Source organism: Akanthomyces muscarius, chromosome 1 (assembly GCF_028009165.1).
Source record: "Akanthomyces muscarius strain Ve6 chromosome 1, whole genome shotgun sequence".
Taxonomy (NCBI): domain Eukaryota; kingdom Fungi; phylum Ascomycota; class Sordariomycetes; order Hypocreales; family Cordycipitaceae; genus Akanthomyces; species Akanthomyces muscarius.
The window spans coordinates 3866212-3886279 of NC_079241.1; the positions used below are offsets into that span (position 1 = coordinate 3866212).

Sequence of the window (20068 nt, forward strand, 5' to 3'; positions counted from 1 at the left end):
CGCGCAGCTCGCTGACATGTAGCTAATCGCTTGGCCCTGATTCACAAACACCTCATCGCAAGTACATACATCAGAATGCTTGGCTATCCTCCACGCATCACATCTTGAAAATACCAGGACGACCGATTTTGTAGCTATTTTCGTCACCGTTGCTAGGTGCCCGCCCACCCACAAGCCCCGGCCCAAGCAGAGCGGAACAAACAAGACCAACGGACCTAGTAAAGAGAGCCCGCCGCCGGAGCTATTGCCATCGTTGTTACTGGTGGGCACGTAGGTAGGTAGGTAGGTAGGTAGTTATCATATCATCGCGCATAAAATAGCATGACGCCAGAGGCCATCTACCTAATTGCCACACCCGCATTCCTCAGCATCAGCCATTATTGTTGATTAGTAGCTGTTTCCGACCGCAAGGTCCGAATCAAGCCCAAGTTTTTTGAAACAGATCCTTTTTGTCACACAAGGCCCTGCATAATTGAAATGGATGGCAATAGGGGCGGCGTGCTGTCCAACGTACCAGTAATTACTGACATTCTCCAGTAACTTCACCTTGCCAGTAATTCATCCACGCCGCTCTCCCTCTTCCCTCGGTGACATCCTGAACAGAGGTCTTCTGTACAGCCTACCTCAATCTTGCTGAGCTCGATACCATTCCAGCCTACAATGCGGCCCGTTGCGCGCCCCTGGTTGGCCAGATAACGCCCCTGCACACCAGGGCCAAAGGTACACGCTACCTGTTTCCGCATCCGCCAACTCCGTATCTGCGCTCCGTACTCCGTAACTTGCCGCTGGACAAGGTGGCATCCAGACTCGCGCCTCGACAGATTCATTTGCTCTTCAAAACGGTGCGGTACTCTTGAATATCGCATTTCGTAGACCTCTGCCCCCACGGCTTTAAGTCCTCACCATGTGCTTTCATCACCTGTCCGTCGTCTACACGTGAGCACGCGCCAGCCCTCGAGGCGCTCTACACCTCTCTCTCTACAAGTAGCTTGCCCTGGTCCGACGTCACAACTGCCGAGGCGTGGCGCCATCGCACTACTGCTACACGCACATACTGGTACATCGACACTCTCTTACTTTTCTCTACAAGTCGCAAACCATCACCCACTCGTGCAACTCAAACATAGCACAATGTAGAAAGAATACCTCTATTCGCAGTTTCATCATCAGTCTGGGTTGCCATCGTCTCCCGTTCCAATAATGCCACTGCCGTCTTTGCTGTAAATGTCTTCCATTTCATTCCCAATCCCAATGCTAGTACTAATACGTACATGGTCACCATCCGCCTCTCCGTCCGCTCTCTTGCCCTTGACGGCATCGAAGCACAAAAAACAAAGCTGCCTCACCGATTATATACCCAACGGAGACAAACTCGTTTTTGTCCGTGGAATTGCTATGTACAAGAAATACTCAATGCAGCCTCGACGTCGTCTTTCACCTCCTCCATCCCCAGAATCCCCCGCCAGCCGCCGAATTGATCGACGCTGAAGCAGTCAATTTTCCAGCGGGCTCTGGCGTCGGCGTTGGCGCTGCTGCCGGACCCTGCCCAGTCAGTCGCCCAAACATGCCCATGGCACCTACCGCTACCGACGATGCTGATGGGGAGTCACCGGGCGCCAGACCTGTTGCCTTGCGCAGCGCTTCCAGCTTCTGCTTCGCCTCTTCTGCCTCCTGCCTTGCCGTCGCCTCAGCCGTCTTGGCCTGTACCAGCTCCAGTAGCAATGACTCATGCTCGCTCGGCGGTGACTCGCTCAAAATGTCGCCCGGCTGTGGCAGCGACGAGATGCGCTTGTTATATAGGCTACCCTGAGTGGACGGCGTAGATCTGCTACGTCCAAGCTTCAGCTCTCGCAGGCCCGCCACGCTCACGCCTTTAGTCGCGGCCCAGTCCATATCTGCACCTTTAGTACCTGTATCGTACGAGGGGCTAGCCGATGCTCGCGTAGTTCGGAGGCTATGTAGTTGCTTCTCGAGCTTTTGCTTCTCCAGGTGGAGTGTTCGTACGTGGCTATGGCGGTCTTTGAGTTGGTCCTTTGTCGAGGCCATCTCTTGGTCCATATCGTATATGCGCCTGTTAAGATCTTGGCATTGCGCTGTCACAGCACTAAGCTCCGCTTTTGCTTGCGACAGTTCTTCTCGCAATTGAGATTTGGTCAAGAGCATCGATGATCGGTGTTTCAACCTGCTGTCTTCCTGCGCGAACCTTGTTTCTACCCGATCCAAGAGTACCGACAAATCTTCCGTCGATGGCGGCCCGGCTGGTTCTTCGAGCACCGCCAAGGTCTCCTCGTGCCCGAGAGGTCGCGTCGTTTCCTCTGCCAGTGGCGTCGCCGCCTCGTCTTCCTCCGCTTCGGTCACAGAAACATCTGCCTGTATGCCGATGTCGTTGACGGTGGCTGTGTCATCGCTTTCCTCAGCTGCATCACCCTCTTCGTCCTCTTCAACTTCAATATCTTCAGCAATAGCCGAATCTCGCAGGTGTCGCGCCATAGCTTCGGCGTTTTCAAGCTCCGAGTTGCCTGCTCGCCTACGCAGACCATCAAGCAGAGAGCGCACAGCTCGGCGATCTTCGTCTCGTTCTTCGCGTTCACGTTGCAACTGATTTGTCACGACCGCATTGCTACGCTGTAGCTCGGTAAGAGCGGTCAGCAGATCTTCAATCTGACTATGTAGATATCGGTCCTCTGTCGTTTTGGAATTCGCTGCTGTTTTAGGTCCCACCGGCGTTGATTCTCGGCTAGAGGATCCATCTTCGGGGCTGGCGGAATCTCGTGACAAGCTGGTTCCGTCTGTAGAGGCAGAGCTTTTAACGCTGGCAGAGCTCGCTTCGACCGAGTTCAAAGTAGATGCGAGGCTTTGCTTCGACGTGCTTCGTCTCAAGATGTTGAATTGTTTCCCAGGAGCACTAAGGCCGGGAGCCAATGTCGCAGTCTTGGTGTTGGAGTTCGCCCAAATGCGTCCCAGGAAACGGCTAGCAGCCGTCGTGATGTCAGATGCGCGAGCAGCATTGGCTGTCGCAATGAGTGACTCTCGGTAGGCTTGTTCAAGTTGTGCCAGCTTCTCACGGGAGATGACGCCGGTAAGGCTTGCAAAGTCCTGGACAAATTCGTCTGCGTCATAGTGGTAGCAGTCCCAGAGACCGCGGGAGAGCAATAGTTGCATCACATCTTCTAGCTCCTGGCAAGCTAGCAAGCGAGCCTCATTCTTGCGCATCAGCGAAAGAGCAACGCGCATCAGCGTCTCCGATGCTCCCTCAGCGAAAATAACGTCATATATGCGGAACAGCATGGGCAGCGGGCATGTGACTGCGAAGAAGCTGAGAAACCATTGAGAAACATAGGCAGTTTCCACCTGTAGCTCTTCCAGATGGGCGGAAAGGGCGGGGAAGTTTTGTCGCAAAAGTTCTCGGAATTGATAGATACGCACATGCAGTCCTGATAGATCGGGCAGGAAGCATGTTCTCAAGTCGTATCGCTCCATGAGACTATATGCTGTTAGTGACGAGGTCTGATGCGTATCAAGCAAGTATACATACCGAATCAAGACGCAGAACGCCTGCTTATCTGGCATATGCATGAGCAATGGACCAACGAGGAAAGCCAGGCCCTGGCAGTATCCAATCTTTGTGTCGTAGAGACTAAAGGCTTTGAGAACATTGCCAAGCATTCGCTGTCCGTCGCCGTCTGGGTCACGGAACATGTCGACTCCCGGGAAGCTTCGGCCAAGATCTTTGCCGATCAGGAGCTCATAGGGACTAGATTCGCCACTGAAGCGATCAAATTGATCTTCTAGCTGCGCATCTCTCGAGCTGGACATGCTTATCCACACAACGCCTCGAAGCGGTGGGGGGATACCCTTTCTAATTTTGTTGGATAGCAATGTTGGCAGGCGGGCGGCAGTCTGCTGGTAGTCCTTGACCAGAGCAGCGTAGAATTCAAGGTCGGTCATGGGAGGGGGTGGTAGCATCGAGTATCGAAGCTCGGGGGGTGTTGGGCTGCTCATCAATTGGCGAAGCTGTGCCATGGAAGGCGGTCGAGTCTTGGACGCCATGAGCCTCTCGACGGCTTGGACTTTGACGGTCTTCGGGTTCGTAGCCAACTTTGCGTTTTCCTGTTCAAGTCTAGCGAGAAGCAGTGCCGTCGACTAGGGTTGGCGGGATCAGTGTTTGCTTCGAGGCAGACAGCCTTGTGAGGAGACTAGAGGGGAGGCACTTACATTATCTGTCTCTTCGTCTTTCGTTTGTTGATCTTCGGTCTTTTCCAGTTCCTCCCAGTTGACCTCTTCTACGTCATCTGATGTATCGCTAGTGACATCTTCGCATTGACCCAGTTCATCTTGCAAGCTGCGGGTCGTATCGACTCGTGGTTGTGCTGTTCTCGAGTCCCGGATGATTACCACGCTTTCTCGGGGGTTCTGTTCGTTCTCGATCTCGGGAGTCTCGAGGGTCTCGAGGGTCTCGAGGGTCTCGAGGGTCGTGCTGCTTTCAGTGATCTTGGGCGTCTCGTGTTCATCGTGTTCAACATTCTTGGGGCTGACAACGGGGCTCGATTCTGGCTCTGAGTCGGAGGTAGAGGACGTGTCGAGAGTCAAGGAGGGCGGTTCAGACAAGCGGACGGTCACCATGGAGTCGTGGGCCATCTTGGGCGTCTCTGCGTCTGCATCGTCTTCCGTCGTGGTAGTTGGAGGAGGCATCTCGACGGAGTCGACCGACTTTCGAGGCCTTTCTTGGACGTGTGAGTCGTTCTTACCGGAGGCGGGCTCCGTGGTGGCGGCGTCAGCCATGGATGGCTGTGGCGGTTCTACCGGTCTGTGGTCGGGCTGCCTGGAATGTGTCGCAGAAGTAGCGAAACTAGGAGCAGTCGATGCCACGACGACGACGTCAGTAACTCTCTGGAGCGGCCCAGTCTTCCATTCAGTGTTGGAGCCGCCAATTGAGTGGCGTGCGCTCGAGAAGTGGTCGCGGGTCTGGCTGTTGGCAGGCAGGAGCTGGCGGCGCGGGTTTCATGCACGGCGCTACAACTAGGCCTGAGACGGGGAGGGCTCCACGCCGGTAGCTGTGGCAGCAGCGGGTGATGGGCAGAGTTCAAAAGCAAGGACCACTACTGCTTGAACGTTTGTTCTGGAGGGGAATAATATGTAAGGAGTCGCGTCCGAGAAGCTGGTGTGGAAATGGGGGAGCTGGTCAGGCTACTGCGTACTGGTAGAAAAGGGTCACTGGGGTCTGGGACCAGGGATGGGTTTCTGTGTACAAATATCCGGGAACAAGTCCATATTTTTGGTGGTTGACATTACTGGTATTCCTGTTAGCCTGGCACCTGGGCGTTGCGAGTCCGTTTGTCCGTCCACAGCAGGCTTGGAGGAAGCTTACAGGGCGCCGCGAGCCCTGGAGCCAAGGATTCTGGCCGTCCCATCCCCTGAGACTATCACTAATTAGGATTGCTAGGCCCTGCGCTAGCGACCAGGGACCAACTCCTTCGGTCCCTCATTGCCACTGATTGGCCCGCTACTTTTCCTGCTGGCCGCCACTCTATGGAGCTGCATGAAACAAAGTCGACAACCATAAATATTGCTTTGCCATTTCGATGAGCCAGAACTCAATATGGGCTTCGCGTCGTCTCCCTTGCTGACACGTTTGTTCCTAAGTTACACAAATAGTCTTGCCTTGACTCGAGCAGCTCTTCCAGCGCGGTGGGTGAGTGTCGGTACATGTCGGTGATTCAACTGCTCAACGCCAATTCACGTTTAGTCCCCTAGCCAGTCAGCTAACATAGACAATGCCAAGTTCGGACCTCGAGTGCAACCCTGTTTAATTACTGCGCACCAATGCAACTACAATTTACCAGTAGCATGGAGCCTTGTGACTACTTGTATCGTTAAGCCCCCTGAATAGCAGGGTGTCCAATAGCTGGAGCCTATAATTCCGGCGAAAATATCAGGCGCCCCACACTGCCGTATCGCACCTCAATCGGCGTCCGCCAGGCTGTCCTGTCCTGTCCGTCAACTGCCCCATCTGCCCGTCCGTGTTCCTGGTTCCTATTAGGTAGGCACTCAACAAGTGTCCGTACCTTGAATCGACTTTCTTTCCAGGCTATGCCAAGTCATGATAGATATCGAAGCCAACCTTGCTGCGATTGTTTAACGTGCCAACAGTCGCTTCAATTTTTTCTCCAGCAGTACATTTGTCCTTGCTGGCCACACCCGCTGTACATCACGGCGCTCCTTCAGCTTCCTGAATCCTGAACCGGATCGGGCTCGGAGGAATACGCCATGTTACCAGCCTTCTCCCGCGTTTCTACTTAGTTCACCGTGGAGAGTTCAGCCACATTCCGTGGATATAATAAGAGAAAGGGTACAACCATTTATCCGTGGTGCACGCAACAGCATGCTCCCTTGCAAAGTCCGCACACGGACCAAAAACTCTCCGAGAGCGGCAGCTTGGCGCGGAGTTGGTGTACCAAATATATTTCAACTCACTACTTGCTCCTGAATATGCGATGTATAATTATATTCACACGTGCTCGATTTGATTTTTTTTTTGGCCACTTGACCGTCAAGTTTTTAACATTATTCATTTGCGCCAAAATACTGTAAATTTACACAATGGTCATCACCAAACAATCCGTCCTCATCACTGGCTGCAGCAAAGGTGGCATTGGTTCGGCCTTGGTAACCGAGTTCCAGAGCCGCGGCCTCCATGTCTTTGCCACAGCTCGGGACTTGGCCAAAATCAATCACATCTCAACTTTGAAAAATGTAACGCTCATTTGTCTGGATGTCACGGACGAAGCGTCAATTGAGGCCGCCGTCGCGCGAGTACGTGCTGTGACGGGAAGGCTCGACTACCTGGTGAACAACTCTGGTACGCAGCATGTTGCGCCAGTTCTAGAGACAAAACTCGCAGTGGCCAAGTCTATATTCAATGTCAACTTTTTTGGTGTCTTGTTGATGAGCCAAGCTTTCGCCCCTCTGTTGATCGCGACTAAGAATGGTTGTATCGTCAACGTCTGCTCCATTTCCGGTCATGTTCATGCACCCTGGATGGGCGTATATCAGGCCAGCAAGGCTGCCGTCGAGATGCTCAGCGAAACTATGCGACTGGAACTGCAGCCGCTTCAAGTCCGGGTTGTCTCATTGGTCACTGGTGCCGTGGACACAAACATTATGAAGGGCTCAACAACGGTCAGCCTTGCCAGCACATCGCCCTACAAGGTGGGGTCGGTCGAGGCCGCAATGAACAAACTCACACGGCCTGACGATGGCATTAAGCGAGTGCCGGCCGCCGACTTTGCCAGGGCTGTGGTGAGCGACGTCCTTGCCGGCGCTGCTGGGAAAATCTGGAGAGGGCCAATGGCGGGTACGATACGGTTCGGCTCCGGTTTCTTGCCAACTAACATACTGGTAAGTCCACTATGCTCGGCTTGGCCAGTCTGAGCAAGAAAATTTCTGTCCCAAGACTAATGGCTTCAAGGATAGGACTTTAATTGGCAAAGCAGGGTTTGAGGATTTGACAGAGAGCAAAGAGTAGAGGGCGCCAGCCGACAAGGTTTCGGAGTTGCCTAACTTGGACGGCAATCGGAGCTATCCCGATTTGATAGCTCGCGCCACATGCTTGCGCCACGATCGACTGTGCCACATGCTGAAGAGAAGCGCGTGCGACGCGTTACCCTACAGCAGTATGATTTCGGAAATGAGCAGTTAATTAACACAGCAGACGTCCTGTGAAAATGAAATCTTGACTGCGTATTTCTCTTTGAGTCCCTGGCGGTTAAGGGGCCGTTTTTGACGAAACGGTCAATATAAAGTAATGGCTGCTATCAAGCTGGCGACATGGAACGCGAAGATCGAGTAACGATGGAGGCACAGGCCGTGTTCGGAGCCACACGTCCATTGAGGGTCCCAGCGGTGGCAGCGTTGCAACACCAACTACGGATAGCGATGGAGGAAATGTGATAGATCGTCATCGTAGCAAATGCAGCTTGCCGGCCAGCCTTGACCGCAACCAAAATTTGTGATATCACAAGGCAAAAAACCAGCACAAACCCATGACTAGCCTGCAGAACGTGCAGCATGATCGTCCAATTATCAGCGTTGGATGCGCCCAGTGGGGGAGCTAGATGGTGTCATGCGTCCACCTGCATAACCCCAGCTTGCAACGCCTGCGAAATGAATGAGCTGCAGCTGTTATCATAGATATGGTGCATGCGAGATATATGCAATGGATATCGCTACAAAGAAGACGAGGAAACTTGAAAAGAAAAAGAAAGATGGAATTGCAGAGTTCTGCCAAAATCCGCAAACAAGTCGTTGCTCAGCCCCATGTCCACTGACAGAGCCGCAACGGAGCCGCTATGGGTACTGTAATCTCAACATCGCCGCCGCGCTGCACAGAATAAATGAGCCTGTCTTGCCCCCCGCTCTTCAGGACTCATGGCGTCCATGGTGCCGCCTGTTAGTGACAGACTCAAGGAAAATTAACTGGAGAAGTGCAGCTGAACAAAAAAGCGCGTCCATAAAAATAAATAAAAATTTCCCTGCCCAGTTGGCCCGTCGATCGCTAGGTAAGGTAGTATGCACCAAGGGAGTCAGTCTTGCGGCGTCCGAGTTAGTGTCTGACCTTGGCTCGCCTGAAGGGGGGAGCCGCCACACCAACTCCAGCTCCAGCACCACCCCTTGTCGCACCGCAACTGCTCTGCTCAACCTCGAAATCTCGATTCTCGTGCATCTGCACCCTATTTATCTCCCGGCCTCCTACACACCAACTCGACCAAGGCATATGCGGTGGTGTGCTGCAAGACACCCCGACGCCAACCCATCTTCTACACTTTACTGCTTCGCCAAACGCCTGATGGCGCCCCAGGACGCGTAGATTGCCGGGCACGCTCCAGCTCGGTACCATGTTCGCCTCCCGCCACGGCAGACAACGTCGTGCCGGCCTTCAGCAGGCCTACAGCCCGTCGCCACCACCCCAACGCCCACCTCGCCAATTCTCTGCCCGTGTACATGCAACCGCCGATTTTACAGAGGCCGACGACGACGAAGAAGAGGACGAGGATGACTTTGAACAGGGTCTCGATCACGGCGACGGCCCGGACCAAGATGACGAGGACGCCGTGGATGACCTGGCCGACGCCGAGCAGCAAGGGCCCGGTGGCCTGCCCGTCATTCCGCTCTTCTCTTCTAGCCATCTTGGTGTGTAATGCCTGGCTCTTGGTGTACCATACATTTCCAACTAACAAGCGGCTGCTATCACAGATACCCTCCCTGTCTATAACATAACCCACGCTATTCGAATTATAGTGTCTGCGCGAACCGAAACGTCCCTGACTTGGGAGCAGCTGCGCTCTCCTCAGGTCTCGCAGTTCCTCGTCAAGCCGATGCAGCAGCAGATCCGCGCCCAGCACTTTTCGCGAGCCACCCTGTATGCTCTCATGGCCAACTGCCTGCAGTTCAACAAGGAAGGTCAGCGGTATGCCGCCAATACAGGAATCAGCCACACTCGATCCAAGGTCTGCGAGCTTCTGGCGCTGAAGATGCTTAAAGAGTACTCTACCCGCGAGCTGATTGATGCGCTGGCTTACGACTTCTACCCCCTCCAAGGCCTCCCAGGCGCGCCCGAAGTCATTGCCAGCCGAGCCACCGGCAAAGCCAAGGGCACCTTGACCGCCTCGCGCACGTCTACACTTGAAGTTGCCATCCGCGCATCGGCCAAGCACTTCCTCGCCCACCCTGTCGTCGTTCAGCAGCTCGAAGCCATTTGGAATGGCGCCATCTCCTTTTACTCCTCTGCCGATACACTGCATAGAGAGGAAGCTCCCAGCGGCCTATACAGCCACGCAAATGGGTCACCGAATAAGCCAGACGATAGGACGCCTCTTTTAGGTAACACAGCGCCTAGACATGCCCAGTACCATGTCCCAAATGGTCGTCGTACGGTCATGTTGTACGACCCGCGACAGGCTTCCATGTTTAAGCTCTCCCGTCTCCGAGTGCCCCGTTATCGGTCATTCCTGTCGACGCTGTCGCTAGCAGTCCTAATTGGACTGTTCCTGGCCGTCTTGATCCAACGCTCTGTGCATATTAGCGGACTAGAGCTGGTCTTTTGGTTCTGGAGTGCGGGCTTCATGCTTGATGAGTTGGTTGGCTTTAACGAACAGGGTTTTGCCCTGTACATCATGAGCTTCTGGAACGTCTTTGATCTCGGCATCCTAGTCCTGCTCATTGTCTATTATTGCATGCGCGCCTATGGAGTCTTCCTTGTCGACCCGCATCACTGGAACGACATGGCATATGATGTTTTGGCTGCGAATGCAATTCTGCTCCTGCCGCGCATCTTCAGTGTTCTTGATCACTACCAATACTTTTCGCAGCTGCTGATTGCGTTCCGTTTGATGACGCTCGATCTTGCTGCAGTTTTCACCTTGGTTCTCATCATGTGCAGTGGGTTTTATGTCTTTTTCACGCTGTCGAACGTGCAGAGTGATGGCAGCGAGGTTGCCTACAAGATCTTTCAGATTCTCATGGGCTTCACGCCTGCCGTCTGGGATGTGTGGCCGACTTACAATTGGCTGGCCAGATCTCTGATGGTTGTGTTCCTCATTATTTGTCACTACCTGGTTGTCACCATTCTCATTACGGTGCTCACCAATTCCTTCACCGCGATCGCTTCAAACGCCACAGAAGAACATCAGTTTGTCTTTGCCATCAACACGATATCCATGGTAAAGAATGATGCTTTGTTCTCATACATAGCCCCCACCAATATCTTCGCATGGGTGCTGATGCCGCTTCGGTACTGCATGCCACTTAGGCAATTTGTATGGCTGAACCGAACCATCATCAAAGCGACTCACTTTCCCATTCTCTTCTTCATCTATCTCTATGAGAGATTCTGGCTAGCGCCCTCTATGTTCGAGCCTACTGATCTGGTCGAAAACCATGGAAGAGGCAGACGCCGCGCCATATCATTTGGTGATGCTGTCAACCGTACAGCTATGTTTAGCCCCAACATCCGGGTTCGAGAGGAGTCTGTGGCGGGCTTCCAGAAAGACCGGGCGCTAGACGAGTTATTCAGACGAGCGCCGGCAAGTGCGACATTGCGAACGCAACGAAGAAATGAGCGGCGTAAGACGCAGAATGCGATTCGCAACTGGATGGAGCAACACGATGAAGACGACAATGGCAACCACTGGCCAACCATTGACAGCCGCGCAGTGCCGGACTGGCAAAGACGAATGAGTGTCGGCTGGGAACGAGGATCTCAGCTACGTCATGTGTCTGACAGGAGATCTATAGCCAGTGACCCCGCTGAGTTCCTATCCAACAATGGAGCATTTGGTCCGGGGCCAACGTCTGCCTCTAGACTACCGTCTTTCAATGTCGAATTCAAGGACCAGACAGACGCAGATGGTGATGACGAGCTTGTTACAAACGACGAAGATGAAGAAGACGCGGCCACAAACCTTGGACAAGGGACTAGTGCGGACAAGACTCGCTTGATGGCGAGACAGGGAGACTATTTCGGCCCGGTTCTTGGTCCCAGCATTGGGAAGTTGGCTTCGTCACACGGCTCTTATGGTGCTATGGCACCTAAAGCACCGGCCACCCCTCGCGCATCCAACCAACGTCGTGGGATGCACAGTCGTACGCTGTCAACAAACACCATCTTGTTCAACCCCGAAGAAGAGGCTGCTCTGGCACCCGCTGCCACAACCAAGTCGCCACCAAAGCCGGCGCAGGCAAAGAAACCCGGGAGCAGTGGCCGCAATACGGCCGGCGAGGGGCAGACGAGCTCTGGACGTCGCAGCCCAGTCAGGAAAGCGGCGGCCATTGTGGACGCGAAGCCTCGACCGATTGCCCCGCCGGCAGGCATGGCTGAGGCAGGAGGTGTCAGTCGTACAGCTCTCCTCAGCATCGACCCAGCACGCGCACGACTTCGGGAAGGCCGCAGGCTATCTTCTGTCGACCTGAGCGTCATGTCGGACCAGACTGGCATGGGCGTGGAAGACTCGCACATGAATCTGAGCATGCCGGGTAGCTTCCAGACGCAAATGGCCATGGCGATGATGCGGGAGAATCGGATGCGGGTGGCGCGTGGCATTGATGCATCAGACCGAGATAGAATGGGTCGGCTGGTGCTGGCGCGTATGAAGACGCTGGAGGAGAGCTTTGCGGATGTGATCAAGGAGATGCGAGATCTGAAGAACACGTCGACGCCGCCGACGAGATGGAATTCGTCGAACGAAGGCGGTGGCGGCGGCCCGTCGGAGAAGCGCGCCAAAGGCAGCTCTACACCCAGTCGGACCTCCAACAAGCGGCCGGTGAGCCGGCGGAGCTTGCGCGAGGTCAAGATCTCGGGACGTCCGGAAGGCGGGGGCAAAGGCAAGGGCGTTGCCTACTCGTCTGACGAGGGCGGCGATGATGATGGAGACGACGGCTTTTCAAAGCGGGCGGGATCATATTGAAGCTCAATTTGTCGTTTCTGGTCATTTATTTGGGGGTGTATTTGTCATTTTTGTTTGCATTACCTGCGGCGTTTTATCTGGGGCTACGCATCTTCTTTGGCGCGGATGCTTCTTTCGCGTACGGGCGGCTGGGTGCTTGTAGAGTGGCAGGACTGGGGGGGACTGTAAGATGCACGGGATAAATAGGAGAGGGTCTGTGATTGACATTAAGTTTGCAAAACTAAATAATAATATTGACAAAGGGCCTGCGTTGCAAAATGCGCAGGAGCCTAGGCGAAGCAATTGTATACGTTTCGATGCAAGTGTGTGTGGTGATGTACGTTAGATGTTGTCGTCATCGGCCGTTGAACTAGTGTTTTGCCCACGACTAAGTCGACATGATTATAATGGAGTAATACTTTTCCTCGTCCTGAAGCCTCGTGTCGCATGAAATGTGTTGACTATATTCCCAGAGTGTGCGTGCGTGCGCATTTAATATTGTCTCTTTTCTTTTCGTGATTTCGTTGGCTGGCAGGTATTCGCCACTAACGGGGTGCATCAGATGCCGCCACCGCTGCGGTCGACACTCACGTAGCCGTTGGGGGCCTTGCGCTGCTGCTGGAGAATCTCGTTGGAGCGGTAGGCGTCGGACTTGTACTTGAAGGCAATGGTGGTGGCGGTCGCAGCGAGGAAGCCAAAGGCTAAGAGGCCGCGGTTGCGACTGGATGACGGCGGGAGGCGATTGTTAGCACGGGTGAAGTTGGTGGCCGTTGGGGGGATGGTCGCGTGCGCAAACGCTGCGGGAAGCCGTGCGCCTGCTAGTTGCAAGGGTTTTGCGTGCTTACAGGGTGATGCCGGCCATGTTGGAGTCGAGTGCGCAGATGTGGGAGGCGTGCGATGGGAACTGGAATCAGCAAGAGTAGAGCAAATCAGCAATCTGAACGATGAATATGTCGAAATGGTGGAGAGGAGGGGAGACGACGAGAAAGTGTTGAGAGCCGTACGGGTATGGCCTAGCTTTACGCACTAGCCTACCGAGCTGTTGGAGTAGAGTCAGTAGCCGGCCGGCCGGTCTGGCATCGGGTGAGCTACCCCGACGCTGGCGACGAGCTTGATAAGGGTCTGCATGCCAACTGCCTGCGAATGCTTGTTACATAGATCCCGGGCAGAGAGAGACGTCGATATAGGATGCGCCGGGTCGGTGAAGGTGGAGGCTTCTTTTGTTATCCTCTTTTTCAGGCAAACGGTACCTTGTTAACATATTAACATGAGTAGCTTATCAACTTGAGGATCGACGCCATGACTATTTGCGGGGGAGGAGCTTAAGAAGTGACAGGGGTGCTTCAGCGGGTTACAGTGGGTTCTCAGTGGATGCGCAAGCAGATGCGGGCAACCGCAAGGCAGGTTGGCAGGCAAAGCAGGTGGCTTGCAAGCTTGGTACCGACACCAGTACCTAGGTACCTAGGTAGGTAGGCTGAGCGCAGGACGAATGTTACATCTGCAGACAACGGTGAATCGAATCATGACTCTCGGCTGCCTTGAAACCCCACACCATCGCCGCAAGCTGCGCCCGTGGCTGCGCGGGCCTCAGCCTGCTGCTTCCGCCCACGCATGCACAATTGTGCATCGCCACCGCCTCAGCTACAATTGTAAGTAGGTGATAGGTAGGTACCCTCGTCGTACAGACCAACTAGCCAACGCATAAACATTGAGAGCTCATCGAATCTACTAGCCCCTTTAAAACAAAGCAATCCTTCCATTCGCTGTCCTCGTTGCATTCGCGCCCACCTCTGACTCACCTTGCGTCCTGGTGCCGGTAGCCTTGTGCACCTATTGCGCTGTGGCCCTTCTCCATGTGCACCAAACGTCACTGCAATGCGGCTCTGTCTTCATTTCAATCATGTGCAAATCGAGACTTGTGAGTTTTGGTGGTTAACTGGCGGCCGGGCAAAGCAAAAAGAAGCATCCAGCCGCTTGTGCGCATAGTAAAGTCCATCAAACATTACCTTATTGCCTGCCTGATGCCCCGCCAGCAACTTCAGCCTTACTGTCTGTTCCATCTAAAGCAGTCCAGTTCTTGTTTTGGTCAAACGCACATGCGCCTTCACCTGAAAAGCTTCTCCAATCCAGTGTCACGCGCTACTGCAGCCAGCGTACCCAATTCACTGCATCGCCTGCAAGGCGGCCGCCCAACCAGCCTCTACGCCTCGCCAGGCAACAGCCACGTGCAGCCTCCATTGCCCGCATTGCACCTTCGTCCTTTCCAACACCAAGCTACAGGCTTAAAAAAAAAAGGTCATCAAGCTTCTTCAGACCGCAGAAAATCCCAGACGTGTTCTTCAGTTTTCTACCTATAGCAGCTCTGCCTGCCTCATTCAGTGCCAGCCATCCTTCTTTTGCAGCCAGCCTCTGTTGACTGCTGCGCACCGGGCGCTCGCGCCAGCTCCCACGCCATGGTCACTGCGAAAGAAGAACGAGACCTGAGAGAAGCCGTCGCGGCTTCTCTCAAGGCCAACGAAAACCGTCCAAGTTTTCAGAACAAGCCCGACAGCCATCACCGGCTCGACACAGAACCCATTGCAAGGAACGAGGATTGCACAGCCGCCATTCTTGACCCGTCGAGGCTGCCGCCATTTCAACAGGCACAAACTATAGGAAGTGCCGATTTTCAGCAAAGACACGTCGTGGAGCGTTTCAAGATGCACTTCGCCGAGGTCGAATTAAACGAGGGCGATACGCTCGTTTTTGTCGATTTCCCCGAGCCAAGCAAAGGCAAGCCACCACCGGTAGACTGCGATGGCGTGCCGTTTCGCTCGCAAAAACTTCGAGTACATTCCGAGAAGCTTCTGGCAACGGGCTCTTCTCGACTTGCCGACATGTTCCAGCCGACGTATCAATTCCGCGTCGTCCGCCGCCGAAAGCTCGTTAATCAGTTGCCAGAGGGCATCAAGTACGTCCTGGATCTAACACCGCCATCCGAGGGCGAGGAAATGGTCTTCCAAATTACAGAACTATCCCTGACGCCTGGAATTATCAAATGGTGGTCCTCTTATGCCAGGCTCGAGGTTCCCTTTTTCCTCGTCAAAGGTCACGATGATGTCTGTCCTTGCAAGGACCTCGCTGATCGTTGCATGACCGCCGCGATGATAGAGCCTATTTCTGCCAAAGAAAAGCATATGCCTGGGAACGGAAAAAGCTTTGTCGCGATGCTTCCTCTATCCGTGTCGGAACTTACTAGTGCCCGGAATCACGGAAAAGAGCTTCAAATTCAGGATATACCCGCCCATTTCGATATCCAAGACTATTGTCCCATTCGACACCGTAACGGAATCATACGCCTACTCATGCTAATTGAAGGCAAAACAGTCTTTATGGACTCTGCGCCGCGTCTATGGACTTTGGTGGGCCTCGCCAAGATATGGGACTGTGTCTCTGCTGTTCAGGATCCAGCGATTCAATGGCTACTGCAGGGCAAAAACAGCAAGTTCATCGAAGTCCTTCCAGAGGAAGCCATCAGGATTGGCGGAATTATCGAAAGCCCCCAAATTACGCGCACCGCTTTCAGAATTCTCGTCAACGAGCTTGCTTTTGAGAAGACGGCCACCGACAAGATGAAGGAACAGGTTGATTTCAGTCACGTCACACTTTTTGGCAGACGGAAAGGTGATCCTGGCGACGAATTCAGCAACCTGATTCAGCACGCTGCCTTGGCATTCGTTGAGCGCATGACGAGCCGGCTGGCTGAGTTGCACAGTCCGGATGTTTTGGAGGCGTGGAAGATCCCCGAGTACATGAAGCTCCTCAAAATTGAAGAGGCTCTGGTAGCCGAGAACTCAGACTCGTGCAAAGACGCACTGGCACTCATATCAAGGCTCAAATCACAGCTTCGACTAGTACTGGCCCATGATATCAACCTGTTGAATCGACGCCTTTTTCTGACACAGTCGATTGATCGGAAAGAGATCGACTCGGACAGAGCTACATATGTTGAGCCGAAAGACTTTCAAGAATTCCCAGATATTTGGACGGCCATGACGCCAGTGCAAAAATTAATGACGCAGTATCCGTACAAGCAGTTCGAAGCCGCGTGGAGACGCTGGGTCGATCTCAATCAGCGGGAAAATGGTTCGCACTCTTGCACGGCCGAAGTGACTCAGGCCCTGGGAAACGAGATGGGCAAACTTTACAAGCTCTACATGAATCATCATCCATGGACCGGCGACATTAACCCTGATTTGTATAACATCCTGTCTGAGAATTGGCTGCAGCCGCAAGACTGCCTGTACCCGCTCACACAGGACAGGCTAGACTTCGATGTGAGGTCGAAGCTTGTAGAGCTGAGCGTGAAGATGCTGGACAGCGAACAAGACTTACCAACCATTAACACCAAACACCTCCTGCTCTCACTGACGACCAACGAGACCAAGTTCTTGCCTTTGTGGGCAGGAGGATGCAACGATGGAACTGGCGGCGTCTTTGAGGATCAATTGCCACCAGCATACATGGGCCCCAACGGCCCCGGTCCAGCATACCACACTGGCATCACCATTACCTCCAATGCATCGAGTCTGTCGGGCTCCTTTGTTGATGACATGTCGGGCATGAACATGGCGGGCAGCGCCACAGCCGCATCTGTGGACGTGAACGACAGCATATCGACCATCTATCGGCCGGACCAGGTCATTACGGACGACAAGTCGATTGCGTCTGAGAGCTTCTACTCCGACTTTGCCGACTACCACGAGGCGCGAGATGACGTCGCGGCGCCCAGACAACAGAAGAGGGAAGTCGTCCCGCAATCCCTCGACGAGTTTCTCCAGGCGACAGATAGCGACTCAGACTCGACCGCTACCATGGGTTGCGACGATTATGACACGCTGGACGACGACGACTTGTACATGTCGAGCCAGCCCGACTCTGTGGCTGAGCAAGAAGGAACGGATGCGGAAATGGTAGCGGCCTAGAAGACTGCAGCTCTGTCCGAACCAATGGTTGCAAAAATTGTTACTCTGTAGGACAGCTTGCGAGAGAACCTTTCCCTTTGTAAATGAGATTTTGTCCTTTTCGGACACGGCGATGCCAAGGAGACTACAACGGGCTTGACGGAGAAAAGATTTTGACGAAATGAATGAAATTAATGAAGTGTTGGAATGGATAATAAGACTGGTATTTATCCCTACTTAGCTCAATGAGGAGATCTCTGTCTTCCCCAGCAACATGAAAGCTTTGCACAAAATGTTTTTTTGCCCACCGTTTCTAACCAGACGCCCGTATATGCAAACAGCAAACGCTTCCTGAAAAGAACAAAACCAAAAACACAGACATGACAAAAAATGCAGCTCTCTCGCTCCCCTCAACCCATGTTCATCGTGTTGCCAGCGCCGCGGGGGTTATCGTCGGTAAAGTCATCCCACTCGCGCGCCTTGTACGTGGCGCGGTCCACGGCCTCGATGTCGTCTTCGTCGAGCTCTGGCTTCTCGGGGTCGGTCCCGCCCGAGAGGATGTTGCCGCGCCGCCGCTCCTCCTCGAGGTACTCGTCGATGGACATGGTCGGGAGATTGTGGCCGCTGCGGAAGACGCCGTCGCGCAGGTCCGCGCGGCCGCCCACGAGCGTAAACGGCTGCAGCGGCTTGCCCTGGGCCGACAGCAGCGGGCCGCCCTTGCCGACGCCGGAGCGCCGCAGCGGCGTGTCGAGCCGCCAAGTCGTGTCATCCTCGAGGTCGCGGCGGCGCGTGCTCGAGTCATCCGCGCCGGGCGCCGGGTCGTGGGCAGCAGGACGCTCCGGCGCCATGGCGAGCATCTCCATTTCGCGGTTCAGCGACTCGAGGCCCTGCAGCGCGGCATGCACGCCGAATTCCACCGCCGCCAGATGCGCGTCCCTGACTATGTCCTCGTCGCCGCCGCCATCCTCCACATACCGTGGATCGCTCCTCAGAATCTCCAGCTTTGTCTTGAGCTCCTTTTCTGCTTTGAACGCCGCAATCTTGGCGTCCCTCTTCGCCGCCATGTCGCCGCCGCTCGCCGCCACGACCGCAAACGCCTCCGGATCGTCGCGGTAGCGCTCGAGGAGCTTGGCGTGGCGCCCCGCGACGAGGCCGTAGCTGTCGACGAGGGCGAGAAAGGACTCGTAGGCCGCGCGCGCGCGGCGCACCACGAGCTTCCGCTGCGGCGGGTCGACGTACGGCATGCGCTGGACGACGTCGGCGAGGCGCAGGTCGAGGAGTATGTACGGCAGGGCCGACGTGGCGACGTCCTCGACCGACTCGTTGGGGGAGAAGAGCGACGCGGCGGCGATTTGGTCCCGGCACCGCGCGTACAGCGCGAGCGTGGCGGCGAGGGCCGCGGAGAAGGCGGGGGAGCGCGGGTCCGGGTGCGCTTCGAGGGCGGCGCGCGACGACTCGGCCGAGGCGTAGAGCGCTTTTATCGACTGTGGCTCGTCGGAAGAGGACATTGTTGGTGCGAGTTGATGGGGGTCGTTGGTGATGAAGGGAAAAAAAAGTTGCGAGGTCGAGGATGGAGGGGCAAAAGCCAGAGAGAGCTTACAGCTTTGGTGGGGTTCTGGTTTGGAGGGGCAAAAGACGGACGATGGCCGCCAAACATCCACAACAAGAATTTAGCAGCTCTGAGCTATCAAACTTGTCTGCCAAGGAGTTTTTGTTTTTATAGTTGAAAATTGTCATTCTGACCGATGTAGTAACATTCCTTTGCTGCAAACCATTTTCCATTCGCTGGCACCGGGCACAGTCGCTGTTGGAATTTGCATCAATGTGCCATCTTCACAATGGAAAAGTCTCATATAGAAACCAAAAGAATGCAAGTTAGGAATAAATTACTCCATATCAGGCTTGTGTAGCAGGGCGTCTACAAATCAGAAAGAAAAACATCTACCGCCCAACACCTACTTGTTATCCTCTCGCGGTCCAGTGCCATCGTCGAGCACTTGGGCCTTCAGCCTGTGCTCGATGTCATGTATGCCTTTCTCACCGGCGGGAATAGGAGGACTTACTCCCGCCAGGCACGGAGGGCATTTTTCTTCCATCTCTAAGGGGGATTCCACGCACCAATACTCGCGAGGACACTCTCCGCGTCTTTCCAAGCCCGCGAAGCACCACCGAACACCGTCGTCCACTTGAAGGTGTTTGCACTCGAGGTAAGGGCGTTGAGTAAGACCGCACATATTTGCAATGGGGGCGAATGGTGAAAAAGGATGCCGTGTTAGTTTCAGGTTGAGGTAAAGTGTCGAACGGAAGAGTGTAGAATAGAGGAAGAAGAAGAAGAAGGGATGTTGGTAGACTGGGTAATTACATGAAAGACGAGAAAGGGGATTGTCGGCGGACTAAGCCTAGCTTTTATACTTTCAGGCTTCCTCGTCCCCTTTGAAAATACTACTTTCGTGTTATACTGGCTGGTTGAAGTGCAACGGGTCGTGAGGCTAGCTTGAAAGACCCGTTGGCCGCCTTTTGGCTGACAAGTGGCATCGAAATCACTGATGGAACAAAACACGGTGACCTTTACTGACAAGACTGAAGAATAGCTCCGAGTGAATCAGCGCCTACTGCGCATCAGAGCGGACATTGCCGCCCTACAATGGCTAGCCATCTACGACAAAGAATGCAACACAAGCGACT

At 54.3% G+C, this 20068-nt stretch overlaps 7 protein-coding genes across 7 annotated transcripts; 4 read left to right on the forward strand and 3 right to left on the reverse strand.

Moving 5' to 3' along the window:
• Positions 1 to 1434: 1434 nt before the first annotated feature.
• LMH87_006297 (uncharacterized protein) lies at positions 1435 to 4782 on the reverse strand (the record flags this gene model as incomplete). The annotated part of the gene is made up of 3 exons (XM_056204164.1): positions 1435 to 3484; positions 3536 to 4143; positions 4216 to 4782. The coding sequence occupies 3 exons, from the start codon at positions 4780 to 4782 to the stop codon at positions 1435 to 1437; spliced, it is 3225 nt and encodes a 1074-aa protein (XP_056059549.1).
• Positions 4783 to 5019: 237 nt separating this feature from the next.
• Positions 5020 to 5486, reverse strand: LMH87_006298 (uncharacterized protein; the record flags this gene model as incomplete). The annotated part of the gene is made up of 4 exons (XM_056204165.1): positions 5020 to 5119; positions 5199 to 5291; positions 5369 to 5414; positions 5471 to 5486. 4 exons carry the CDS (start codon positions 5484 to 5486, stop codon positions 5020 to 5022), a joined length of 255 nt encoding a protein of 84 aa, XP_056059550.1.
• Positions 5487 to 5599: 113 nt separating this feature from the next.
• LMH87_006299 (uncharacterized protein) lies at positions 5600 to 5890 on the forward strand (the record flags this gene model as incomplete). The annotated part of the gene is made up of 2 exons (XM_056204166.1): positions 5600 to 5692; positions 5783 to 5890. 2 exons carry the CDS (start codon positions 5600 to 5602, stop codon positions 5888 to 5890), a joined length of 201 nt encoding a protein of 66 aa, XP_056059551.1.
• Positions 5891 to 6600: 710 nt separating this feature from the next.
• LMH87_006300 (uncharacterized protein) lies at positions 6601 to 7525 on the forward strand (the record flags this gene model as incomplete). The annotated part of the gene is made up of 2 exons (XM_056204167.1): positions 6601 to 7398; positions 7469 to 7525. 2 exons carry the CDS (start codon positions 6601 to 6603, stop codon positions 7523 to 7525), a joined length of 855 nt encoding a protein of 284 aa, XP_056059552.1.
• Positions 7526 to 8894: 1369 nt separating this feature from the next.
• On the forward strand, positions 8895 to 12461 carry LMH87_006301 (uncharacterized protein; the record flags this gene model as incomplete). Its single annotated transcript, XM_056204168.1, has 2 exons — positions 8895 to 9189; positions 9253 to 12461. The coding sequence occupies 2 exons, from the start codon at positions 8895 to 8897 to the stop codon at positions 12459 to 12461; spliced, it is 3504 nt and encodes a 1167-aa protein (XP_056059553.1).
• A 2432-nt stretch (positions 12462 to 14893) lies between these two features.
• LMH87_006302 (uncharacterized protein) lies at positions 14894 to 17404 on the forward strand (the record flags this gene model as incomplete). Its single annotated transcript, XM_056204172.1, has 1 exon — positions 14894 to 17404. One exon carries the CDS (start codon positions 14894 to 14896, stop codon positions 17402 to 17404), a length of 2511 nt encoding a protein of 836 aa, XP_056059554.1.
• Positions 17405 to 17793: 389 nt separating this feature from the next.
• On the reverse strand, positions 17794 to 18891 carry LMH87_006303 (uncharacterized protein; the record flags this gene model as incomplete). The annotated part of the gene is made up of 1 exon (XM_056204173.1): positions 17794 to 18891. The coding sequence occupies one exon, from the start codon at positions 18889 to 18891 to the stop codon at positions 17794 to 17796; it is 1098 nt and encodes a 365-aa protein (XP_056059555.1).
• Between the last annotated feature and the right edge of the window lie 1177 nt (positions 18892 to 20068).